At 39.4% G+C, this 27,666-nt stretch overlaps 1 protein-coding gene across 18 annotated transcripts; it reads right to left on the minus strand.

Annotated features, from left to right (window-relative positions):
• Positions 1–604: 604 nt before the first annotated feature.
• On the minus strand, positions 605–27,347 carry LOC308066494 (uncharacterized protein). 18 transcript variants are annotated; one of them, XM_080393849.1, is made up of 11 exons: positions 26,137–27,347; positions 23,822–23,911; positions 18,312–18,440; positions 9,175–9,298; positions 8,445–8,505; positions 8,105–8,167; positions 6,813–6,911; positions 5,995–6,099; positions 4,734–4,757; positions 4,065–4,144; positions 605–3,405 (listed from the first exon to the last, which is right to left on the minus strand). In XM_080393849.1, the coding sequence occupies exons 5-11, from the start codon at positions 8,497–8,499 to the stop codon at positions 3,298–3,300; spliced, it is 534 nt and encodes a 177-aa protein (XP_080249975.1). In that variant the 5' UTR covers positions 8,500–8,505; positions 9,175–9,298; positions 18,312–18,440; positions 23,822–23,911; positions 26,137–27,347; the 3' UTR covers positions 605–3,297. The 18 variants fall into 18 exon arrangements, 10 of the variants coding, with proteins under 10 accessions (XP_080249975.1, XP_080249978.1, XP_080249980.1 ...); XR_013929172.1 differs by lacking the exons at positions 6,813–6,911; positions 18,312–18,440; positions 23,822–23,911; positions 26,137–27,347 and having other exon boundaries at positions 5,995–6,120; positions 8,105–8,141; positions 9,175–9,378; XR_013929173.1 differs by lacking the exons at positions 9,175–9,298; positions 18,312–18,440; positions 23,822–23,911; positions 26,137–27,347 and having other exon boundaries at positions 5,995–6,120; positions 6,771–6,911; positions 8,105–8,141; positions 8,445–9,157.
• Between the last annotated feature and the right edge of the window lie 319 nt (positions 27,348–27,666).

A 27,666-nucleotide genomic window follows, 5' to 3' on the forward strand; every position in this document is an offset into this window, starting at 1 on the left:
GGCAAAAAGGAATGAATAAACTAACTGAAAATGGGCTTACCATTCCAATGAACGTCAGGGCCACCAAAGCACAGGTAGCATGTACTGCTGCTCTGACTTCCATGCCCGCAGCTTCTGCAGATCAGGCCTTTCCCGATTTCCACACACTTCTCCCTTTCCATTTTAACAAACGGTTCACCTCCCCAGTTTCACGCCAGTCACCTCAAACTTTTCTATAATACATACCTCATTTCCAAACCGAGCCACAGAATGCTGTTCTTTTAAGTTTTCTGTAGCTTTATTGTCTAAACCTGTTTTTTCAATACCATCTCCCCACTGTTTCCCAGCAAGCTGCTGCTGCCATCTACCCCATCAGTATGTAACGCCCGTCAGTCGCTCTGCTGATCAGCGTGCAATGAAACCGCAGTGCAATGAGCCAAACAAACCACTTTGTGAACGCATTTGTCAGGCCATATGTTGCACTGACTTCATTGACACAATAATTCCAAGTTCACAGGTAGTTTAACTGCTAAGTAATTAGCATCCATTCTTGTGGGACTGGTCACCATTACTTTGACAATCACAAACATTTTAAACAGTGCAGTAACAAAATGCGAACACCAAGTAACAAACAACAAATATTATTTCGAGTACAAATTCTGCAAAAGTTCAGATAAAATACAACCACTCCAAAAACATTTCCAAAACCAGAATCATTCACACAGAGGCTTGCAAATATCAATTAAAGCGCTGTGAACATGGTTTATATGAATTATTCCTAGCAAATGGTCAAATGTTTGTTATTCTTACTTTGTCTGCAGTCAGCTAACACTGTTGCCCAGGGCCCTCTTGATCTATAATCCAGAAAAGCATTTAACCACTTACTGAACTTCTATCTAATGGAAGGAAAACAGAAGGTGTACATTAAAAAAACCACAACACATAGGAAGCAGCTATAGCACAACTCTCACACCCCAAATAGTATTACTGCAGATATAATTAATATAATTACCTCATTCTTAAACTCAGAATAAACACACAAAAATGAAAAAGATATCTTTGAATATTGAGCAGATGGAAAAACTGGTGATCTTTCAAATACTCCTTTGCATTTTGTTTCACTGAAGTCAACTGAAAATATCTCTTCAGCTTTCATGAAGTGCAGACCCTGGCAAGAAACTGCTTTTATTTTTAGAGAATGTCAATTAGCACCCAAAATTGAAAGCTGACATAGCATTCTTCTCTACTGTTACTGGGAAAAATAATAATGATTTGAGAAGATCTAAAGGCAAACAGAATCTGTGATTTCCTGCAAATTTACCAAAAGCTTCATTACTGTGGGACTTACACACCCCATGCTTTTCAATTTATTTGTCTTCACAGATAAATGAGGTAAGGACATACTGCTGGTTTTGTCCTATAGACCAGAGGCTCATTCTCAGAAATAAAGGTCACTTGCCAAAGCTCACACAGGAATATCTTGGTAGAGCCATCTCAGAAGATCCCCTGACCTCTCTGATCCTCTTTCCCCTAACACATTACCCGAGGGCAGCCCTTTGGGTGTGTATCTTCTGGCCCAGATGCCCCAGCCCTGGCTCAAGCAGAGCTCCATATAGCAGTCACTTGCTGCTCAGAGCATCTGACACCAGACGCCTACTAACGTAAGCGCCACTCAGTTAGGGGAAGAAGTAGTGAAATAATGATGGTATCATCCAATAAAATTCAGGGTTTCAGCATTAGCTGACTTGATTATCATCATCATCATCATGGGCTAGAATTAGGGGAAGGAAGGTCTGCCAGTTTATACCAGCCGACAAGTTAACCTTTTAGCCACACAGTTGTTAATTTTAACTGACATAATTTTATCAATGCATGAACTTCTTTCTTGCATTCTATAATTTTTTTTTTTTCTGAAATATCCTTACTTCCTCTCTTACAAAATGGATGGTGTGCTGAACACTGAATTGCATGTCTTTGTTCAGGCTATGGAATTTCTCTGGTTACTAGTGGCAGCCTTGTCACAACATGAGGTTTTTACACAGATTAATTTACACAGCCTTGCACAGCCATAGGCCAGGATATGAATTTACATTGCACTAGTGATTTCTGCATTCACTCGGCAAGGATGTGAGAGCTTTGGCCCAAGGTCAGGGTGTGAGGCTATTCTGCTACTCTCTTCTACAACAGTGTCTATCTAGCAAGAGAGTACAATGCAGTTTAAGTCTGTAAATTCACATGCCTGTTAAGACACCATAATAAGCTTTTAGCAACAAGCCTTATATTCAAGCAACTGGCATTTTAGACAGCTACAATGCAGCAGAGAAACAGAGCACAGTGAGTGAGTAAATCAAAGTTTGCGGTGGCCAGATTTGATTAACCGCTGCTAGTAATATCAATGAGTAGGCACGTCAAATATGTAATGTAAAAATATCTTTAAATAATAACACTGTATATCTAGACGAGTAAACTAAACAATGCCTAGGAAATTCCCAGGCACTGGAATGGCACAGTTTATGCTGGAAGTCTGGTTTTGGCCTGAGCCAAATTTTGGAAGCTAAAGCCTTCCAGGAGCCATTTCCAATAGGTAGCTCACACATATACAAGCACAGACAAGGGCTATTCCAGCTAGTCTCAATGGTAGCAATGTTCCTGTGCCGGTTTATTTTATTAGAAAAGACACAGCCTAAGTGTGCCATTTTATGTAACTAGGATCTCTATAATTTCAATAATTTAGCTTTTTTTAAGATACAGCTCTTTTGAGACTGCTGTTTAAATAGCTACAATTGCAAGGAATTTCTTCTTTCCTCCTGAAAAGGACATAAGAAAAGAAAAACGTGGAAAAAAATAATGAAATAAGAGTAGGATGGCAATACAACTCATTGCAATATACAACAAACACACAGCAAAGGCCATAAATACCAATGATTAAGTTTCCCAGAGTCCCTATAACCACACAGTTCTCAGAACTCAATTTAATTACAGAACTGATGAGGAAAGAGATGATAAGGCTTGAGGCTCTGCAGCAGTTTGACCTTTTCTTCTTACACTGCAGGCAACACATGCCACATCAGGTGGCATTTAAGAACCTCCCTGATTTTAATGTTTCCCCGGTTTTAACAGTTTACATAATACCACTGACTGAGATTCTTTTGGTAACGGGATTTTCTTGTGAATTGACATTAAAAATTATTTTGGAGTGATTTGAAACACTCAACTGAAAAAGGAAAAATTACTGACTCAAAGTCCCATGGTATGTGCAGTTTTGCCATACAGATGCACAGACCAAAGGGTCATGTAACAGCTCTCCCACTGTCACTGTCATGCTCTTTCAAAATGCCACTCAGATTGGTTCTCATATGCTGACATGTTTCTTAAGGACACTCCAGCTTCAGCAGAGGAGCCAGAAGTAATTTCAGCGGAACTTCCCTGTGCAAGAAATACAAATACGTTATTAACACTGCAGTATGCATCTGAACTACACACATACAAGATCAATAATGTCAACATAATGTTAGTATTAGTGCTGCTGATATTTTTCCTTATATTAACTTGTTTCATTAAAACAGTAGACTATTTTTTGCATACCTGAATCTATAGTAAGTGTTACTGCATTTATTCTTATTCATATGTAAGTTATGTAACATTTTAATTTTTAGCAATATTAACTTATCATAGATAAGACTGTGGTTGCAAAACAATTATAGCATCCATAATAACTCGGGTAAAACTCACTTGAACTGTTCAATTGTCATGTCTGATGCAGGACCTTTAATAACAAAACCCTGTCATTAAAGGGAGAATAAAACTGCAAACCAGGAACCATTCCTACTAAAATGTGAGCAGGTCCTACCCAGGAAGAGAGATCAGCTGAGGTAAATTAAACCTTGATTACAAGATGACTCATTTTAGGAATGCCATCCAGTGGCAAAAAAAATTGCAGTGGAAAAGCAACTAAAGTGCAAATGAACACCAGCAATCTGAGTGAAAAGTGAAAAAATTGGGAAGCTGACACTTCATAGTCTGTGATACATACAGATAAATATACATACATAAAGAAATATCCAAAGGTAAAAACGGGGGCTTACCTTTGGTTTCGTCCGTGCACACCAAACACCAATAATTACAACAACAAAAAGGAGCGTAAAGGTAATGCTGATTCCTGCCACTAGAAGAGTAAAAAAGAACGGTACCCATGACTCTGAGCCATTAAGAAAATAAAAAAGGTACCACCAACATCTGTGGTGGATAATTATACAGCATAAAATCGTTACACGTGACACTAAAATCTACGTATTTATCTTTCCTGCAAACAAAAATCTCATTCAGGTCTGGATTTGTACAGAAATGAGCCAAGCATATTACAGCTCATTACAGTCAACGATTTTTTGGCAGTGCAAAGTACATGTTATATTCATTTCCCATCTTAATATGCGGACAGTTACTGCTGCTACAGATTTTACTGAAAAAAAAGGTCCAAAATATTAATTAAGCTAATAAGAAAGTAAATTATGATGGTTTAGTCTAGTAAAGCAATATTTTTATTACTCGAATCACCAGAGAAATACCATGATTCGCAAGTAAGGAGTGTCTTTAATACTCTTATAAAAACAGAGTTTTTCAGGCTAATGTAGGCAAGTCCATACATACCTTTTGTTTTCTGTAACCAATTGCAGTAAAAGAAGTTAAAATTTCAGATTAGGTAAAGAAAAAAGAATTTTGAAGCAGAAGTATATATATTGAAGTTATCAACCTACCTAATTCAGTTGCCAGATGTTTTTCTGTTAAAGAAATGAAAATTAGAAACGTAAGAAAATCGTACAACTGTATGATGAAGCTGAAGTTGTTTTCCCCATCTTTTTTTTGGTGATTACAAAGCACTGAATTTACAGCCAGGTGTTAGAAGGAAACTAACTCATTATCTCCCACCAAAATAATAGATGGCAGCTATTAACTACTCTGTACCTACATTCACCATACTTGCACACCGATTTCTGTTTATCCTGCTTCGTACTTGGTCTTTTGGCAGGTAAGGTTTTAGTGTGCTGGAGCTCTCTCATATGTTTAGAGCTGTGCATTTGCATATACACATAAGTAACATAACTAAGTCCAAGTCAGAACAGCAGCTTTCTTCAGATCCTGCCATGCTGAACAAGGAAAGAGGAAGCAAGCAGGGAAGACTGTTGCCGCCAAAAGTTTCCTCCTTTTTGCCTTTCTCTCATCTTCACCACTGAACCTGGAGTAGTATCTTGGTATAAGAAGCACAGAGAAGACATGAGGAAGGAAGAGGGTAGGTAAAATTCTGACTTTTCAGTTAGCAACATTGCTCTAGCAGCTGCCTTACAGACCACCACCACACAAAGCCTCACAAATGTAGGAATTAAGAAATCATTAGTGTTTTGAAGCCCTGGCCTATACCTATAAAGTTTCATGCAGTTCATAGCTATGATAGGAAGAGCAAAGACGAGGCCTGTGAAAGCAGACAGAAAGCCTCCAGAAAGATCAGCAGGAGCAGGGCATCGCTTGAGACACACAGAGGCAGGTGCTGGTAATCCTGCACAGAGGAGTGTCACGGAAGGAACCAAGACACTGAACTGAACAGCAGAAAAAGGCCCCTCAGACCTGCTATCTTCCTCATCAATTTTCTGTCTTTAGCACAGAATACCAAGCTATCCACTGATCATGCAAAATGCCTGACATTTTATACCAAATGGCGTATTTTCTGCTTCTTGACAGACAATTATTCAGGCTGTGTTATTTGAGATGTCTGAAATATTCTTTGTGCTTCAGCTTCTGCCTCTGTAAAAACAGGGGCAACTTGTTTAAATCGATCACGTGGTCATATTGCTGCTAAATTGGTTTGTGTTCACAATTTTTTTAAGGCTTTTGGACAGAAAGAGTCATTGGGTAGAAAACAACAGGGGGGAAATGGAACAGCATATTCACAAGACTCGGGTGTGCACAGTGAGGGAAGAACTGACCCAGGAATTGGAGGAAGAAATAAATTAAAAACCAGACCTGAAACATCATTGCTCTCATGTGTTACTTCCGATTCAGGAGTTTGCTTGACTTTGGAAGCAGGTGAGGATTTAAGCCATGATGGTGTGGTGCCTGCAGTAACACCTGCATTGTTACAAAAATATCCTAAAATAATAATTAAAAAAACCAATCATACCCTTGCTGGAGTATGCCATATCATTTATTCTTAAGGTTGCTTAATAATTTCAGTTAGAAAAATCTTGCTTTCAGATGGACAATCTTACCTGGTGTTTTATGTTTGGAATGTTTCCGTCCATCTGACTTTTCTCTATGAACATTTAAATTGAATTCTCAGAAAAAGTTTTGAAAAAACAAGACTGTAATTTACTAAGCTTAAAAAAAATATTTTCATAGATACTCCTCTCAGCTATTGTTTCCTTGCTTTGGAGTAAGAAAATGAAATCCACAAAGGAATAGTAGCAGAGCTATAGCCTTTACTAGATTTGGGCACTCTGTGAAAATTAGCAAACCCATTTTCATTTGGTTTGATGGGGCTCAATAGTATACAGCAGCTAAATCAGTCTGGGTTGTTTAGTGAAATTCATCCTTGTTCTCACCTTTCCTCTTGCCCTGTATGCTTCTCAAATGGGAAGCAATCACATCAACACAGATGATGACACTAGCTTGCTTTAGTTAACATTTCTTTCACATTCCTCCTGAATTTCAGTTGCAGATTAATGAAAAAGATCTGGGAAGGGGTGAAAGATACTTTCCCTGAGCTATTTCTGAATGACAGGAAGAAAGGAAAACTATACCCTTTGTTAAGTTTTTTGAGCATTAAGCAGACGCTTTCTTACACAGTCTCAGTTGTGACATGAAAAACAAAACACCACCTCTTCCATGGAAGCAAGCTGAGCCAGTGAAGTGCCAGGAGGTTCCACACAAAGTGACTGACTCTGAAACAGCACAGGGGGACAAGGCTGTGCCACATGAGGTTCTTGGATATACAAGTAAAAAGAAATTGGCACCATGAAACATCTTACCTAATTCTGGTCTCCCCTGAGATCTCGTTATCTAGAAAGATCTTCCTAGAATTATAGCATCATCTCCAGATAGAACACCTACAGCTTCTCTAGAAGGGAGCAAGCAGATGCACCCGTGATGTTGGAATAAAAATTAACAGTACTTATGGGCAGATGCTGCCTCTTTCTCTGAGAATATGCTGCACTTGTTAGCATGAGTTGCTCAGTGGTTAGGAGAAAAACATGCTTTGTCACTTCAAAGCTTTTATAGGACTCTGCCAAGCGCAGTACAGCTCTACAGAAGGGGCCTGATGATATACATATCTTCATGAACTCCTTTGAAAAGGGATGGCATAAATTCTCATCCAGGCTCGTGCTCTGGAGAGCGCATGTACATTCACGATAAGAAGGTCCATCAGCCAGCCCCCTCCACCTCTTGCACCTTCTTAAATTCTCTCTCTGGCTGCCTTTAGTGGGACAGAGGTGTAAAGAAGAAAATGCCTTACGTCTTCACACCAACCTAAGACTATTCTTTCCTTTGTCCCAAGGAAATAATGTTCTAGTGAAAATTTGGGAAACCAATACAATCGGTCGCAAACTCTAACTGCTAAATAAATAAATCCTTTCATTATTGTCTAATATTAGCAGAAATTATGTAAGGCGTCTCTGCTATATCATATCCAGTCACAAATTCCAAGTATTAAACAGAAACATTTCCGTTAGACAGAAATTATATAAGGGGCTGGGGTCCTGCCAGTCCTAATAATGCAAACGGTGCAGTTGGGAAGTTGTTCATGAAACCTGCAGAGTGAGATACCACCCCTTCTCATTTCTATTCAGTAAATTTACAAAGTCTTCGTGGGATGATTAGGAAGACCTGGTGCTTATTGTTAAATAGCCTGAAATAATTCAATGTTTTGCTTTCTTTGCAGCATCACTGAGATACTGCCACTCTACCTGTAACTAGCAGTGCTGACAAAAGAAAAAAAAAAAAAAAAGGAATGAGCTGTATGTATCTTTTCTCCAGTTCTACTATTGACTGTTAGAATACTGATCATTATTGATATTTACATTTACTTTTGACATTCATTAATGAATCTACGTTCATTAATATTGCAAGGTCTTACCTTTTATTGGCACGTGTCCTTCTGTACCTGCAGATTTCTTTAAAATATGACAACCTAAATATTCTTGAAATTTTATTATTAGGGTTGTTACAGATATTTGTACAGCAAAATAACTGTATAATTTTAAAGTGATTTATATTCTAGAGAAGTAACTGAAGTAATCATTCACATGGTATGATGTAATAATGCATAGAGAAAACATCTACAATGATTGTACAACCATTTATAGATCAAGTTATATGAATTAACGTTTAGAATATACTTAGGAATATCTTCAAAAAGCAATTACAAGTATTGAAGAGAAAATAATAGGTGAGAAAACAAAGAAATGTTCACTTACCTGTCAACAGCAGAATGAACAGAGTTATTGTCTTACACATCTTCATTTTTAACATTTGTATCTGGAAAAAGGGCAAACCCAACAGAAAACAAACCTGGAAAATCCCCAGGATACTGCACCCAGAGCACCGAAGCTGTGTTTTTTACCACCTGAGGGTAACTGACCTCGAAAGCCTAACCCTGCTGCACTTATCACCTCCTCAGCTGCCAACGGGCTGAACCAGACTGTTTCCTAAAACAGCTGTCACAAGGGCTTAGATGCCACATAGGCTGTGTAACTTCAGGAGCTTTGGATGTACTGAAAAGAATTTACTTACTACCAAGTGAAGTGTGCAGGAAGCACAAAAATTACAAACCCAACAGCTAAGTGGCAAGTTTATTCATATGTAAAACAAGTTCTGAACTGTGCATTTTAATACAATACTCTAGTTGTGATGAGGATATTCATGTATGTCATGCCTACAGAGAGACTTTGTGTAGATCTCAAAGCTCTTTGTAAGCATGGAAAATGTATCCTTTAACAGATGGAAAAGCTTGGACATCTGAAAGTAAAATGCCTGTTGATCACAAAAGACAACCATTTTCTTTTGCACTAGTCACAGATCATATTTCTAAATATTCAGCGCACCATAAAAATAAGTATTCAAAGCAAAAACATTGCCAGCCTGTACAGTGCAATGATTAGTCACCTGTCTAGTTATTTAGGATCATTTAAAGAAACAATATTATACCTTCCACAGCTGCTTCCCAAGTGCATCTCAAAAATTGTTGGTCAACATTCCAGGTGGTCTGACGCAGGTACGTACTTCATCCAAGGGTATACTGCAGGTGATGTTGAGTTAACCATTGACAATTCTAATAAAAAGAATATAAAATTCTCAAGCAAAAGGCTTTTGCTTGGCATACTATGACATTATTATTACTTTATAACTATTTACATACTGTTACATTAACAGCTTTTTTTCAGTGCACACATCCTTATCTTTTCTTCTGAACATTTCTTTATCAGGTTGTAGCAGACCTTTGCAGTACAAAATACTGGCATAGAGTTTTCTGCCTTCCAAGTCTATTGCTAACCAGCACAAGAAACCACTTTCATTATGCATCCTTTTTCTTCTCATTGTGTGACAGATGTTTTCTTCTCAGACTTTGTTTGAAGAATATTTCTAATAACAATTATGTTTTCTGTCCCTGCCAATAATGTCTTACGAACGTTTCTACCGGAGTAAGAAATTAATTTCTTCATGCATCTCCCCTGTACACCAAAAAAGTATTCATGCGAATTCACTATGCAAGTGGAGAACCACAGCTCCTTCTACAGCCAACAGAAAGAGGCAGTTCAGAGGGAGACCCCAAAAAGGCACTGTGAATTTCTGAAGTGCCAAAGACGGTCCGCCAGTTCAGATGCATCCTAGGGGAGACTGGCCTCTTTTACCTGAAGTCTGACTATTTAGTTAACTCTCTAAAAGCTGTCTATTCTGCGTACGTTTTCTACCTTCAGACACTCACCTGTAAACCCTGAGAAGGGGAAAGGTACAAATAATGAATGCATCTACCCACCAGAGAGGAAGAGAGTATATAAAATTTATAGGATGCTCATTTGCAACTAAACATAACAGAAAGCTTCCCTTGGACCGCAGAAGAACTCTGTAAACCATGAAGGTCAGCTTTGTATTTTTGGTGCTTCTGTTTCCCCTGGTTTAAAGTGCAAAACCCTCAAGCCCACTGTTCCCTGGCAAAAATGTCTCAGTACTGACAAAATTTCTTTCCAACCTACACTTTATAAAATGGTACCAAAAGACCCAGACCATTGCTTTAGGGGAGACTCCTCATCTAGGCAACCTGGCTTCCCAGGGAGTACTGAGCCCTATCATTTCATGACCTTTCCTGAATTACTGCCGGTCACACAGCACTTTCAGAAGGAAGGACTGGGGGTGGAGCAGTGTGCGTAGGAGAGATGCTTCCATCTCTTTACGTCATCATTTGTTTTACATCAAACAACATCAAAGTTTTAGGATCACTGCACATTGTACCAAATTTGTATCACATAGACATCATGCTTACTAGATCCCTTACACTTTGCTGAAAGATAAAAGTTCTAAACAGTGTTACAGAAGATGGAAAAATACAGGTAGATATGACTGTGTGCATGTGTATGCTTTTTCTAAGTACTTTCTCTTACACACTGCCTTTGGAAAGTTCCATTTCTAATAAACAGTGCCAGTTAGACGGCCAGGTAATTATACAGTTGGTGGCTACTGTATTGTCAATTCACCTCATACTTTGCAGCAGCCACTTAGATGTTATGCCACTGGTACAGGTCCTCTTCCTGTTAGCTCATCTCTGAAGTTTTGAGATTTGCTGTGTTTGCTCCTACTAGAATTGTTCGGAATAAACCCCTAACAATGTATTTTTGTTAGAATGTTTTGATTTTGAAATAGTTTGGGGGGTGGTTCAGTTCTGATAAATCTCTAATAGAAAACCATTACATTTCTGCCTGCCTAAAAAGCTGTGCTCCCAAAGTTTGCCGCTTCATGACAGATACGCACGGATTATTTTGGACATGGGAACACACAGAACTCAGACTCATAAGCAGCCTAATGATAGGTAGCCCCACAGCCAGGATTTTTAGGGTTCCCAGGTGTATTATATGCAAGAAACAACTTCAGAAGTTTTAATTGAGAAGGCATATTTCACAGATTTCCATCCCTTTGTCATCTGGAGCCTGAAGTGAGCCTTTAAATCCAGGGATTTGTCAGCAATACTGTACAGCTGCATTTGTGGCACCTCTACATTAAAAAAAAAAAAGAAAAAAAGTAAGGTGCTTAAACTGCAGTCATGTATCTCTGAAATCAAACATGATACAAAAGCTATGGCAAATCAAGCAGAATTGCTTTGTTTTGTAGAGGTTGTTTATATATTAATTTGGCCACGTATGCAAAAAGTTATTTATTCTCAGTAGAAATCATAGAAACAATAATTAATCTAACAGACAATTTTTTTTTGTTTAAAAAGTGGGCAGTAGTTATTATGAGTTGTCTGTCTAAAAGAATACTTGATGGACACCATATGACTCCACACGGTCTACCAGAGTGTGCACTGCTGTTCTGTGGGCATTGTAGATGCTTGACCAGGAAACAATGCTTTCTTTAAGAAATGCTTGACCCTCACATCTCTGACTCTGTATACCAGACGCAAAGTCTACAGACATCTGGATTCAAGCACAGTTGCCTGAATGAATGTTTCGGACTCACCTGACCTGATCCCAGGCCAGTGAGTTCAGATTCAACTGTAATTCTGTTCTTAAGTGCAGAGATGAAGTACTGAGAGACAGGCTGTTAATATATTTTCCTTTCTCCCTTGCAGGGAATGAGTCTCCCCTGAAGGTAGCAACATATACAGGTCTTTCCCAAAGAACATCAACAGCCATGATATCAGTGGAATTGTCATTGACTGGTTATTGACTGCTGAAGAAGAGGTGAATTTTGCTCCTAGTGTGATTTTATGATCTTGATCCTTCTTTCAGTTCCTCTGTCTCTCTTAGAGCCCATATTCTCTATAGAATGCTCTTAATCTTCACACCTGTCAATTTTTCTACTCTGGTTGCTGTATCTTGCGCTTCTGAAATGTCCTGTCCTTGTCATTACTAGCAAGAATGCCAGAGTGAATCCAGTCTTCCAATTTTAAAAAGCGCCACAGCAGCAATAGCTGTACTTTATGACAAACAACAGTGACTTAAGAAGCAAAGTGGAAGTGCAGGAGAAAATTCAGAAAGACATCTGTAAACAACTTTGCTGAGACTGCAAAATTAAGACGCCTTTTGTTAGCCCAGTTCTCCCTAGTAAGTTGTCTAAATATCTGGGATCCTTCTCCAGTCCTTCTGTTCTCATTTGCAGTCATTTTCTTGTATTCACACTTTCAAATATAGGCAACTCAAGATTCCTCTAGTGACAGCAAATACAGATACAGGCAATAGAGAAATAATTACCCACAAAAAGAGACCATATTCATGCCAGTAACAAAGCCTCAGTGCCCTGAGATTCATGTGAATGCAGGCCACTAGGTGAATGTACAATTGAGCTAAGGTAATGCAAGGAAGAACTTAAATCAGTACATTTAACAGCTCTTCACTTCAGCACATTAATCTGCAGTGGATGACTTACTGCCAGCATGCGCAGTCCTGCTCTGGAGGAAATGATCAGCCATTAACATCAGTGGAGTTGCATTAGCTGCTGCCCCTGAGGAACTGAATTGTAAAAGGTAAGAGTACCATCAAGTACGAAGAACAAAAAGCAATGAAGTATAGTATGTTACTACTATAAAAGTTGCCCCTTCTCTTTCTAGAGCCTGTTAGCCTACAGAAGTAATTCTCTTTACATGAAATGAAAACTTCTAGCTCTATGGGACAGAAAGCTTGTCTCCAGATTTGTACATAAAGAAGCTGGCTTCTATAGGCTGTAAAAAATCAACCGTCTTTGGTAATAAATGATCCTGGCAACAAATACTGGAGAATAGGGTAAAATTATCCTTTCAGAGTAACTTACAAAATGTCTGAAGAGTTAAATATTTTTCCAGTGACTTCAGTGTCATGTGATCATTCAGGGTTTAAAAAAACCACACAGCCTGGAGTTCTACAATTCTGGATTTTTGCAGACTAATATTGCCAACAGGAATGTCCAAGATGTAAGTGGAAAAAAACCCTCTCTTATTTTCCCTGTACCTCATGGTAATGCTATGTTATGTCAAAACAAATCAATGTGTGATTCTTTCCATCTTCTAAACAGACCTCTTAAAGTTAATTTAAAAAACCAATTCACTAGGAAGCACTCACATGACTGCATTACCAGCACTGCTTTGCATCCTACGTAGCAGGTCAGGTTCTACATACAGAATGTGATTGTTACTATATTCAATAGTTCAGAACCCTCCATATACTTAGAAACTTCTCAAGTATCACATGACTGCAAATAGCAGTTTTTACATCAAGTGTCACACACGTTGATTTTCATTTCTGTACTACTGTATGTGGCTGAGAGCTGCAAATAATGCAGAGTAGCAGATTGGTATGAACAGAAAATTGTGATTGGAAAAATAATAACCATTACATAAGAAACTGTACTACATTTAATGATCTACTCACAAGACAGCTTCTATTTACTTGTAAAATAACAAGTGACATACCTCCTAAACCAACAGACCTTTGCTACAAGATATTACCTGTAAGGTGACTCAAAGTCATTGCTGCTGCAGATTATGTCATACACATTGTTGTCTACTGATCTCTTTTCTGGTTCTCATACACGTACACCCACACTTATGTTTTGGTTTTTTTCAGGTGAGGTTAAGGAGAAGCCCCATGGATATTCCTGCTGAATTTTCCTCAGAATCATCTCACTGAGGAAGCAGGACTTATCCCCCTGGGGAATGAGCTGCTAGGATCCCCCTTTTGCAGGTTTTCATGGAACCAGTTGCCATCAGTTGCTGACTTGTACAGTGTTCTTGTTACACAATGCCATCACCTACAACCGAGATAACTGAACGGAGCAGACTTCTTGAATCTCAGTGGTTAATGAGCGACATGGTTGTCACATGTGGAAGATATTTTGCCTAGTCTGATCTGCAGTGACTCACTGGTAGGTTTGCTCTTGAAAATTTATGCAGCACCTTGCAGATACAAGAAGTGGAGGTAAGTAGTTCATTCCTCCTTCCTGCTTACCTTGGCATAAACTACTGACATCACCTAAGAAGTCTCAGTTTGTGGACAGCAAGCAGAAATCACAGCTGTCTTCTGCCTCGTATCGGGAGAACTTCAAAATCCACTTCATTATCTTTGCCTTCTGAATACGAACTAACATGTTGTCTTTTTATATTAACTCATCGTCCCAGCTGTCTGTACTAGGGCACCAAAGAAACTGTCCTCTTTATACTAGACACTGCGGACATGTACAATACAAAACTTCTGTCTCAAAGCATTTTTAGTTTCATTTAGGTCTGTCCTGCTCCTCCTACCTGCCAAAACTATGAATTCCCCATAATACCTACAGGAACAGAGGAGATTGATCTGTATATTGAATTAAATTCCCTTGAAGTTATTCCAAAAAATGTTCCCATTTACTGAGGAAGGGTCTTTCACAGGCCTGGTGAAATCCTAACCCCTAAACCAGATGTAAGTTTGCCTCCTGTAGCAACAGCTCTCATTTTCATGTTTCTACGTTTGTTTTACAGTGGCATAGTCCTTCATTCACAGACTGCAGGTAGTAGTTTCAGTTCTGTGCCATATACAAGTTGCTGAAGTGAGAGACTGTCAGCTATTTATTTCTTCACACATGAGCATTTCACTCAGGAACTATAAAATGCTTCATACTCTCAGCATTTTTTAACGGAGAATAACATTGAGTCCCTTGTGTTTTAGTTCCCTTGATCTATTGACCACACATTTTAAGGAGAGGCTGACAGCTAGCATGTCAGTTATTTTTCAAATATCTGTCTCTGTCAAATTCAGAAATCCCAAGAAAATAAACGAAGTGCAGGATTATAAATACATATGAAATCAGAGCTGTCATCACTCTCAAGGATTTTCCATTGTGCCTGCTGCACTATTTTTAAGCTAAGATTTCCCAGATGTTTAGTAGGAATGTTTAGAGAGTAAAGCATTTCATTTTTCTTATGGCTGCAACGTTCTTAAATTTAACCTATTCAAAATTGGGGGTTTGTGCCCAGTTTGTTCTTCTCAACCGTATAAGTGGAATAGAATAATAAACCCAAAATTTAGCAAGCCTACGTAGCTCTTGATGGTCTGAAAGCTGAAATTTTCAGGTACCCTTAGAAGAATAAAATGTGACAGAGATCCCCTGAAAGGGTGCTCCTCATGTGTGCTTGCCCTGGTGTTCAGAGGCCAGCACTGGGTCTGTTTTGCTTTGAGCCATAGAGGAGCAGAGCAGGAACTATACTCCACATGGTGCTCCTTCTGCTAACTAGTGGTTTACTGAGTGCAGCTCAGACAAAACTGATTTAAATTACAAATTTTGATTAGGATTTAAAATAGGAAGAGGAAATTTTATCTAAAACATTCATCTTATCTTACCTTGCTAACTGATATAACTGAATACCTCCATCCTTCTGGTCAAGCAGGAGGATAGCTATATATTTTAATGTAAGTAAATACAGTTTGAACATATCTAAAAATCTAATTTTTATGCTGGTTGAGAATGCTGACTGAATCATTTTCTATGTCCTCTACAACAGTTCATTTTTACTTGCTTTTTTTGTCCAACTGCACTTGGAAGGAAACTGGCCTCCAGCTGAAAATACATAAAAGTTCTAAAACTAGTAGATCTTATAACCTTGCAGTAATAATGAGTCATCTCGTGATTTTTTTCTCTCATTCTAGCTCAGACTGTGGATGATCCAGTTGCTATCACAATGTTAAAGGCAGGAACTATCCCCTCTGAATCCTTAGAAGAGGCTGCTGTTGTCAGAATAGGTCTAAGGTACCCACAGCCTCCAGGTGCTTGAACACTGATGCCCTCACCAGAGCAGTGCTTTGGGTTTCTTTAAAACACCAGTAGTGCACATTTACTACCTGAGTACTATTTTTCTCCGTAAATATATATTTTTTAAAAAATGTATAACAGTGACTTATCCCTCAATTTAAGTTCCCAAGCTTCAGATTCAGCTGCTAGGTATGACATGGGACATATGGCAGAATGCCTTTTAGAATATTAGGGTACTGTAAGACATGCCAAGTGGCACTACACATGGTAGGCAACTGAATCAAGGCCCTACAGGAAGCCTAGTAATAAACTGCTATAAGAATAAGCAGGAGAATCTACTGTAACAGATCAAAAATCCCCAAATTTGGGTTTTTTTCACGGACTCTCCTGAGAAATAGAGACTGATGCAGGTTTCATCTTCATTCGGCTATGTCAGGCAAATTGTGTGTTACAAGCAGGGATGACTCTAGGGGCACAGGCGCTAACTACAGCAATGCACTTCCTTTTCTGTGACACATGTGTCGATACACACTGGTAGTAAGTTGTACCCCTGCACTGCTCCCAAAAACGTGCCTCTTGCGTTCCTCAGGCAATGTGTGCACTGGATTGCTATCACCTTACAGACCCTAGTCAGAGGACTACTGCTAGACAGCTGACGTGACAACAGGATAAAAACGTTTACCTTAAGAATATTCTGCTCATGTTTGAATTAACATGCAAGCTGCTTCCTATCCCATTATTAAAATACAAAAGTTTCCCCATTCCAGAGTTTTGCTGTACTTTGTATATAGTCAGGTACTGTAACTTACTGTCCTGTTCAGTTCTTACATAAGCTGCAGAAAGCTTAAAAGATTGTAGCTAGGTGGCTTGTGTTCCCTGCCTATAGTCATCAAATTATGTCAGAAATGAAGTCATGTAATTGGCTTTGCCACCCAACACACAGATTTTAAGATTGCACTTACCTCTCTCAATGTGTAAGTGGATTTGGCATGGTTTATATTAAGGGAAGACTAGCTTCTGTACACACCTCCTTTTCTTCCCACACTCTCCTTTTCTCTCTCTCACACATGCATACACATGCTTTTACTCAAGAGATGTTAAATAACTTTAATGCTAAAGTTCTTTGACCCTGGGCCATTAGCCCTCTCAGGACAGACCTAATAAACAACTGGAACAGCTAAGAGTTTTAGGCATCTGATCTCTGGAGAAAACAACAGAACTCTGCAGATGTCGGTGCGGTGACAAGTGAGGTGAAGGCAAGTTGGAGTGGCAACCTACAGAGCCTGCACGCCGACCTCTGTGCTACCACACCACAGGGAATGTCCACCCTGCAACAGCAATGACTGTGCAACACTGCAACACGGAGCCTCTCTGCAGCTTAGACACTTGACACAGTGCTGCAGGAACTGCCTTCACTCATCCAGATTTTCAATTAAGGATCCATCTCAGGATCCTTCTCTTTTAAAATGTAATCAGAGAAGAGGGCAACTGCCCATCTCTTCTGCAACAGATTGCATTTCAGAGCACTCAGAGATTCGATTCCTTTATCAATATGAGAAGACTCAAGTCCACATTGCCAGTGTCCTTTACCACCACCAAGATGGCAAGTGTGAGTCTTTCTTTAAAAATTGAATTACAGTGCAGCGAAGTGCTTAAGAATGATGGGCAGCATGCCAGAGCAAAACTCTTCTTGCTGTTGGTTAGGGTACACTCTTGGAAGGAGAGATCTGAGATTCCCACCCCTGCTAGAAATATAATTTCTGTGTTTTATCTTGTTTCTATTACAATACATAGCTACTAATTATTAATGCATATGTTCAGTTACTAACTCCTTTATATATGGTTTCTAGTACTTCCCTTTAGTATGCTTCTCTTGGAGCACAGTTTAATACGCTTCTGTTAACACTGTTAGACACGAATTATCTGTAATTTGCCCAACACCAAGTTAACATTAACCAAAGAAAATTCCTTGTTACTTGAAGTCAGTGACATACAGAGATCCGCTTCATGGGAGGTATCTGTACACCCTTTAGAAGTTACATCTACCAAGGCACTTTGCCCAAGTGACATGGAGTGCCTGGATCTTTGTATTGTTCGTCACTTCCATTGACAACAGGGTAGCAGTGGAGTTCTGAACTACTTTGCAGTTTGATCTCCATTCAATGATACTGTTGTGAAGGAAATACAAATGAGATACATTTTCCTATCTTTAGGAAACAACAGAGGAAACAACAGCCTGATCTCACGTCACAGCCGGCTACCTTAAAAGGAATGTCATAATAACTTAAATCTGAAGTTCTGAACCACTGTGGTCTTTGAGTGGATACTTAGGCATTCCATTTTCTCAGCTAATTCCAACTAGCTAATAGCGTTACCTGCTTAAGCCTCATGCATAGCTCAGAGGCCATCCTGAGCCTCCTCTGTGCTGCAGTCTGCACTGCCTGAAGCGTGACATTTCCGATGTAGGTTTGGTTCCTATCACAGTGTGAGGAAGTGACAAATGCCTGAAACAGACGATCCAAATGTGAATATTCTTGCACAGCATTCAGTTTTACAAGCAAGTGGTCTTCTAGAGTCTTACAATTAGCGTAATTTTTCTGCTTCCCCTAACACAGTAAGTTTCCGTATTAATACTCTTCAGTCAAAATACTACAAACTGAAAGCCGATGTCAGAATTTTTATCGTTGAAGAACACGACGCTACTGTATTTCATGTTCTTGCAAAGAAATGCTTTGAGAAACTGTGAATACCTGTTCGCTTCCTCGGGCACTAGAGGTCACCAGTGGCACGGACACGGGGAAAGGGGCCGGGTTTGTGATCTGCAGCGGTGCCCGCGGAGGCCTCAATCCCTCTTCTGTGAATTCTTTAAGTTGTTACTGGAAGGCCTTTGGCATCTCGATTTTTGGAAGACTGAGAAGATTAAACTATTTCTCTCAAGCGCAATAGGTCTCAGATGTATAGCTGTGAATCTATTTGAAAGGGATGGGTGTCTCTTGAAAATATGATTTATTTGCCCCCCTGATACTTGAGAGTTCCTTGGCTGATACCTGCTGTATTTGAGCTCTGAGTAATGTTGTTGAGACAGAACCACAGAACACCCAGCAGAAACACATGTTGTTTCAAACGAAATAGCATGGCCCATTTCAAGCAAGAAACAGTGCTCCTTTACTGGTTCCATCTGTGGCGTGTGAAGGGTTCACTGAAGCAGAACATTCAAGAACACCAGTTGCGTTTTTTGACTGAAGAGACCACACCATCCTTTGAATACATTCAGGACTTTCAATTTCTATAAGTGACACTTGTGACAAAATACCTCAAGTCTTCTTGCATATGAAGAGGCTCAGAAATGCTCAGAAATCTATGCTAGAGCACACCCACTTCTTAGAGAAAATATATACACCTTTTAACCTCTAAAAGACAGACATTTGCTTAAAATACTTGTTAAATTTAACAACCATCCAGTTTCTACACTGTCAGCTATTTATATAATGCATGATACTAATATAATCCTAAATAAGAAGCAGGGTTTTTTAGCAATGATTCATTCTATAAAAGTGTTGAACTGGTACGGTACAACATACTACTGCAATTATGGAGACTGACTATAATCAAACAGTATTAGCTAACAGAGAGTCTTCTTGGTGTGTTAAAAGCTATTGCCATGTTAATATCAACTCAAAGACTGTTTTGTCAAAAGATTTCATAAGATTTTTGATATTAAACCTATCACAGATGGAGATTTTGGTGAAAAGTCTATTGAAACTCTATAAATCCTGAAACTTGCAGTGAGTAGCAATACCACACAGGCTTTTTTCATGCTTGGTTTTTTCACCTAGGTTTCATCTAACTTTGAACTCCTTTTACTTTGAGCTGCAGTACATAAAGAATTTTTAAAGTTACGCGAAGTTAAAAATTAGGCAGGCAGGAGAAATCTCACCCTTGAAAGAAGTAAAAACAACTGGACACTATATGCTACATATTTTCACTACTTTGTTTAAAATAGCATATTGATGTACTTACAACACTTCAGATCTGTGTGTTATTTATGATGCTGTAAACATACAGAACAGCATGAAAGCCACATTTTCCACTGCATCCAAGGAGACAAATTTAAAATTACAGCTATTGGAAATCTGTTTTATGAGCTGTGTGAAAGGTGTAGTTAAACGCAGTGCTATAAACTTTGGTCTACAATACCCTATGTATTGTGACTCCTAAATAGCGTTAACGACAAGAAAAATCAAACTAGATTGAGACTTCTGGCTATGTTCTCATTTTTCTGCATCCTTCTGAAAGGAATGTGAGAGCACACGTGAGTCTAGCCCACATCTTATATATCCTTGTATTAGCAAGACACAAAATAAGAATACTGCAATATACAAGTTAATGCACTACTTATGATCAAAGGTAAGCAGAGAAGACAGCTCAGCTCAGCAGGGAAGACTATCAAGGGGTTATGTGAAGCTTTGTGAGTCAGGCAGCAGATCTGGGACACAGAACTTGGTGGAGGGTCTTTTCTTGTCAGCTCCTGCAGCTTCTGCTCATCGGCTTTTTTCTCTTCTCCCCTCCTCCCCTTCTCTTCACCCACACGCAGCAAACGTCAGCTGAGTGTAAGCAGAGTATAAGGTGGCATACTCAAAATACCACCATGCCTGTGCCCAACCCAGGGTATCTCTTATACCAGGACCAATGCACACGGGAGGGAGGATGAAGCCCCAGCAATAGCTGAGAGCTGTGCTTGCACGGGGAATTCACCATGGGGCAAATCTAATTGCTTTTGGCTTCTTTTGGGCTACCCATCTGTACAATGCATCAATACATATCAGATACGGTCTTCACTGCCCACAGTACGTGTTCAGTAAGTCTAAACTGGATTTATTTAAACAATTATTATTATTTTTTTTTTACTTAATGCACTCATAAAAAGGCTGGTACCAGTGAAGAAAGGGACTTAGATACTGGATTATGAGATACAGCTCTGCAATCACTCTACAACAACGACAAAAGTTAGCTTTCACCTGGATCAGTTCTCTGTTGCCTGTACCCTGCAGTCAGAGAAGTGTGTGTTGTATTGACACAAATGCTGGTGCTGGCACAAGACAGCAAACACAGGAAGGGATGGATGGGACCAATTCTTTTGGCAAAAATCTGAATTAGCTTGACTGGAAAGTCACCACTGAACTGCAGCATGCATTTTATGAATACACCCGTGAAAGACAGAAGCTGGCATCAAGAAACATGAGAGTGGGCCTTAAATTTCCCCTTCAACATAAAACATCCAGAGGTGTTGATATTCAGGATATGCTACTGAGCTCATCCCGTGCCTTGTGGATGTGGGTCTCAGCAGACGGTGAGGGTATTAGCATATGAGATGGGGCTATGTAACTGGATTTGAAGAACCAAGGATTTTTTCTTTGCTGATCTCAGGGAAGCTTCTGACATTTTTACTGTAATAATTTACTACAGTTTTCATATTCGGTGAATATATGTCAGTCCTGGAAAAGCACTTCTGTATTTACATAAATCTACTGTAAATAAGGCTCATTTACCTTCATCCACCCATCATATAGCTCTGGAACTAGAGGAAGTAAATATTGGACCTGGCAAATATAGTATTTCATGTCTCTGGTCCCTTCCCATTTTCTTAACTTTCATCATCTTCCAAAATTATGTTTCTATTTCAATTATTCAGTTGTTGTGTTGGAGATTCTTTTTTTCCTAAAAATGTCTGCTTGATGAGAAAGCTCTGTTCAGCTGGAAAATGGCATTCTGACTAGAATATATGTTGAGGTTGGTGAACCCAAAAGATGGGCTAAGTGCATCCGTTTTCTGATTCTTTCCTCTAAGTAGGTGAAACCCTCAGTGGTTTCCACAAGAAGGCCAATGTGTTTCTCAAGTCCTTAGCCTTGCTCTACCTGCTTTGCACTGACCTTGCAGAGTATGGTAGTTTACTTGAGCATTTGTGGCTCTCTCTATAGCTTTAAGTAGCTCCTCTCACCTGAATTCAGGTCTGTGCTTAAAGAAAAGAGGCTGCACCCATCACCATGCTGGCTCAGAGGAACCTGGCTGCTAGTGTTGCTTAAGAGCTCTGCTGAGTAAGCCAGGGTAACTTTTGGCACACATAAACTGCTTAGACTTGAGACCCGAGCACATAGCCCTGCAGTGCCAGGGAGGTGATAGAGGTGGCTTAGAGCTCCCTGTATGCTTTGTTCATGAACCTCAGCGTGTATTTCCAAAGTTAGGGTTTTCCACTAGACTTGTGCCATGCCAGGAGTGAAGCTAACTATCACGGTTACCTTTGCTGTCGGAGCCCCTGCAGTCAAGGCAGGAATGCAAGTATAGGCTGATAGCCAGCTATCCCGAGACCGTGTAGTTGCTGGACTTCAACAGAAATCAACTTGTAACACAGAGACTATGTTGGTGGGGGAAGGGACGGCACTCTATCCATGGCCACCCACTGCCTAGAAAAAGTCTGGCAACAGGGGTGTTATTCTTGTTCCATTGGCAATCGTGGGCCTTCTGCTAGACTTGATCCTAAATGAATGCATTTTTCTGACCCAGAGTCCTTTTATGTGGTTTGGCATGGAAAAGTGCCATGGTATTTGTCACAAAAAGTCCTTGCTGGCTAATCTGTTTTTAGGATTGTTGATGGTTTATAAATTAGAATTATTAGTCAAACATTGCTCTGTGTGTGCAAACTCCTAGTACAGACTGGGGCTATAGGGCCAGCATGGAACCACCTTTCTATCTATGGGAAACTTTTGACACAAGGGAAAGATAGCTGGAACAAAACCAGAAGGGTACATAAGCATTTTACCCCTGGCACTTACTCTAACATACATTAGTCGTTGTATTGGCCATGGAACATATATACATCTCCAATAAAAGTGAACTTCTTACATACCAAAGCCTTAGCAGGTCCTATTTAAATATGCCATAAGCTCTGTGGCAACTAACTGCCTTGCTGTTTCTCTCCATGTTAAATCAAACAGGGATATGTTAACAATTTAAAGATTAGAGAAGCAAAACTAGACTGCTACTTCTTTTTAATCAAAGGACAAGTCCTGCAGTAGTGCACCAGCCTGCCTTTCCTAGGCATACAGGATGCCCATCCTAGAGGGGAGCCGAAAGAGGCGTTAAGTGGTGAATAATCCTTCCCCCGCCTGTGACCATAGATCCCAAGTCAGGGAAGTTCTGTTACTGACAATAGACTGAAATAATGAGAAAATGAGAGTTGGCAGGCACTTCTGTACATCCATGTGTTGCTGTGCTAACCCAACTTTCAGATGTCACACTGCCAGATTGTCTTGCTCCCTTTGTATTCCAAATTTCTTGTTTATCCAATTAGCATAAGTAAAATTATATATAAATATACATATAGTGCTAAATTCTATGACAGATGTAGATCTGAGTCTTGAACCACAGAATGTTCAAAACAGCAAAAATGTCTCAAGTCATGCAGACCCTGTAATTTTGTGTCATTCTACACCTGGCTGAGTTTTGGAGCCCCTCTGCTCATTCTCTGGATTTTCTTACATAAAAGTCTACTTGGTGAAAGGCAGAGTTGATGATAAACGTAAAACCAATATGGATTCATTTTTTTAAAAAACTGGGAATTTTTTGGCTGTGTTCCTCCCTGGCCCTAAAATTCAAAGCTTGAAACTCAGAAACAGGGAGTGTCATCAAATGTGGAAGAAAAAGACCATGTTACCTTCTCCTGAAGCTCTAAAAGTAGGCCACTTTCAATTGGATGATACTTCTAATGGATCTTTTGTACTAAGTGCCATGTGAAAATCTGTCCCTGCAGCTGTCGGTAACTATTTTTTCTATCAGATTGGTTCCAACTTTTTTATTTTTTATCATATCCACACAAATAGATACTTACAGCTTTGGGAGAATGACTTCCTTGACCCGTAGTTTTTCTGGTGATGGAATCCAAATTCTGTACATTCCACTCTTTTTCCAGGAATGCTAACTACAAAATTAATACAACATGCAAAACAAAGGACAAATCTAAAGATCAAATGGGAGGGGGGGGAAACCCACCAAAACCAAACTTCTGTTTACACTAATACAGAGTTTAACACCATAGATTCATTATGCTTGCCATTCCCCCCACCCCACTCAATTTCATGTAAGTACCTACTAAATATATTTGTTTTGATATGCCTTTCAACCAAAAGAGTTCACTCTCTTTTCTTTTGCAAGGCAACCTGAAATATGTTATTTGTTTTGTGTTTGGCAAAAGATATTAGAAAGATTAGAAACGTTTGTATTATTCACAGTCACATTAGAATGAGAGCATATGGCAGCTCCTAACTATCTAGAATTTAGACAAAAATTCTCTATTGAGCTTTCTTTATACATATGCGCATGTCTGTGTATATTATTAAAAAACCACATATACATATATATATACATACACACACAGAGTATGTGTAAGTACACAAGGTCAGCTTCCAGACAATTCCGCTACAGCATTTGATACAGCTGCTGATAGAAACAAGGCTACAAAAATATATAAACAACTGGTAAATCTATAGTGGCAACTTTTTCTTGCCAAAATTTGTTGGGCCATTTCTCATGCGGAGGAGGGTGCTGAAGCAGTGAATTGAATGGTCTGAACCTTCACCTTGCTACACAGCCAGAACCCCACAGCATTTTTAATCCTTTTCACCTCACAGGGGAGAAAGGATCCTCAGAACTGTGCTACCTCTCTAAAAGATGAACATAAATGTCTGAGTGGAGATCAGACTTCCCTGAATTTCAGGACAATGGAGGCTTTAATGGCATAGTGTGAAAGGAAGAAAATGTTCTCTTTTCCTACTAGTACTTGATTTTATTTCTTTTTTTCGATCTAGCACTATCAAAAGCCAAGTTATGACACACACACAACTAAGATAATTCATTTCATGTGAAGTCTATGATACTGGAGTTGTGCTCAGCTTTTAAAACACAAACATAAAAAACCCCTAGAAGTATGATCTGCAACAATGACATTTAATGTCACCTAACTAATTTTGTTTCCTTGATATCAAACATCTCTAAACCAAAGATGTATGATACCAAACATCTGTGCAGACTAGAATAAAATCTGCTGTATCATAGGTGTGTCCTGGTTTCAGCTGGGTCAGAGTTAATTTTCTTCTTCGTAGCTGGTGCACTGCTGTGTTTTGGATTTGCTGTAAGAACAATGTTGACAGTACACTGATGGTTTGGGTTGTTGCTGGGTAAAGTTTACACTAAGTCAAGGCCTTTTCAGTTTCTCAGGCCCTGCCACCAAGAAGGCTGGAGGGTCACAAGAAATTAGGAAGCGACACAGCCAGGACAGCTGACCCAAACCAGCCAGAGAGGTGTTCCATACCATATGACATAATGCTCAGTATATAAACTGGGGGGGGGGGGGGTTGGCCGGGCAGCCGATCATTGCTCAGGGACTGGCTGGGCATTGGTCAGCAGGTGGTCAGCAGCTGTATTGTGCAGCACTTGTTTTCTTTCCTCCCTTCCCTTTGGATTTCATTCCTCCTCCATCTCCCTCTTTTTCATTATAACTGTTATTATTATTATTGTTGTTCCTTCATTTTTATTTAATTTTAAATTATTAAATTGCTCTTATCTCCACCCTTGAGTTTTACATTCCTTTCCAATTCTCCTCCCCATCCCTCTGGGTGAGGGGGAAGTAAGCAAGTGGCTGCGTGGTGCTTAATTACCAGCTGGGGTTAAAGCACAAGGTGACAACTATGTATGAAGTCAAGCTCATGCTCTGCACGTGCAGAATAAGATAATATGCACAGAGTACCAACCTACCATACATCCTCCCGTGTAAGTAAACATGTATTATCCTTGTCTACAATTACAGCTACCTGAGGATAAGCACCCAATCATTTGCATTTTTGAGGTTCATAGTCAGCAACACATGATTTTCCAAGTGTTAACAACGTGCAAACTTAAGACATTTGCGGTCACAAAGCATTATTTTAATTTTTCTTTGAAAAGTGAACATGTGAAAACAGGAAGGAAAAACGTAAATTGCTGAAAAATGCCAACTCATAGACTATACAGTTCTGACCATAAGACAGCCTGCCGTTTACAATAATGGACTATATCCACCACCTAAATCTACAGAAGATCTGAAAAAACTTAGAGCCTATAAAGTGGCTGAGGCTGAACTTGAGATGTTAATTTGATTAAAATACTTACTGATTTTTGGAGTCTTGGTTGGTTGGTTGTTTTTGTTGTTGGTTTTGTGGTTTAGCTCACCTCAGTCAGTCCAAGATAAGACTGTGGTTTTCTGCAGTACGGATACAGCTCAAGTGTCAAGAGTAGTCCTGATTCATACATCTGTATTTTTCCAAGTCTGGCTAAGCCTATACGATCTTTCTTTCCTCTTTTTTCTCAGCCTCTATCCTCTTTTCCTGGTAGATCCTGAGTAGAGCAACAAAGGGAATTTAATGACTGCAGAGAGGTACACTGGATCTAAAATACAAACATTCCTAAATTTGACATTAGCTGCAGTTGCTTACAAGCCACTGCCTCAGTCATGGTTTGATACTGTTCACAAGAAAAAGAAAGGAATGGTCAGCATACGCTGTCAAAAGAATAAGTGACCCTGGTAGAATCGGTATCAGAGATCATGTATATTGCTCACCAGCAAGACATCTGTTTCCATCTACAGGGCTTTTATTCAAGAACTGATGAATAAATTCTCATGATATCTAAGTACCATTGCTAACTCTCATGACAGTCACAGAATTTCTCTGTCAGTCCTACCATCCTCCACTAGTGATGTTGCCCATACCAGCCTGTTTGCAAAGCATACTGTGGTCAGCATGCTCGACTGACTTCTAGCTTGGAGTTGCTACTACTATATTTCAGTCATCAGGCCAGGCCAGGCCATCGTGGACCTAAGTCCAACTAATTTAAATACTGAAATTAGAGTGGGGCAGATAAACAGTATTACAACTCTGAAAAGGAATTAACCTATAGAATCTTCCTTCCTTTTTTGCTAAAAACAGTCTTTCAAAAACTTACAATACAACACACATCTGAAATTTACCTGCATATTGCCACTGAGCTGGCTTGGTGCTATACAAGAACCTTTACAACACCTACAAATCAATTAAATATCCTTTGAAAGGGCAGTCGGATGTAATGCAGACAAAATGCAAATAAGCTTCAAGTGCCAGAGTTTTTTTAAGAGATAATTCACTGTTATTGGGAGGGAGGGAGGGAGATGTTTATAGTAGGCTTATCCCAAAAGGCCACCACATGCAATATTCCCACTGACTTCCAATAGTTATAGTAGGTGCAGATTTATGGTTGGGTGTAAGGATGTTTCAGTCTTCACCTCTTCACCTCTTATTAGCACTTGTCTTCTGCTTCCTTGCCACAGTTTAAGCAGTCCCAGATGTGTACAGTTCCAAAGCTCCCCTCTAGCTCCCATAAAACCAGAAAAAAAGTATGCTGTGGAGTACATTGTGAGTGGTAGAAATGGGGCAGGAGGGCAAAGAGGAAGGATTCTCTGTGGAATATGACCTGATGAGCAAAGGGTGGTCTCAGCTCACTGTTAGTTATTGCCCCAAATACACAAGAATTTTCCAGCTTAACCCTTTTATTAAATTTCTTAGCAAGAAAGCATAACAGTGAGGAGATAATGCATATTAATAACCTAAATATCAGAAACATGAAAAATAAAACCATATAAATTTAAAATAATTTTAAGTTTTCCAC

This window comes from Falco punctatus (genome assembly GCF_963210335.1).
Source record: "Falco punctatus genome assembly, chromosome: 1".
Classification (NCBI taxonomy): Eukaryota; Metazoa; Chordata; class Aves; order Falconiformes; family Falconidae; genus Falco; species Falco punctatus.

Coding starts and splice junctions, on each gene's coding strand:
- LOC308066494 (XM_080393849.1), bottom strand. CDS start 8,499: ATGTTAAAAATGAAGATGTGTAAGACAATAACTCTGTTCATTCTGCTG. Junction 8,168..8,444: donor GTTCATTCTGCTGTTGACAG/GTAAGTGAACAT, acceptor TAAAATTTCAAG/AATATTTAGGTTGTCATATT. Junction 3,406..4,064: donor GTGCACGGACGAAACCAAAG/GTAAGCCCCCGT, acceptor TTTCTTGCACAG/GGAAGTTCCGCTGAAATTAC.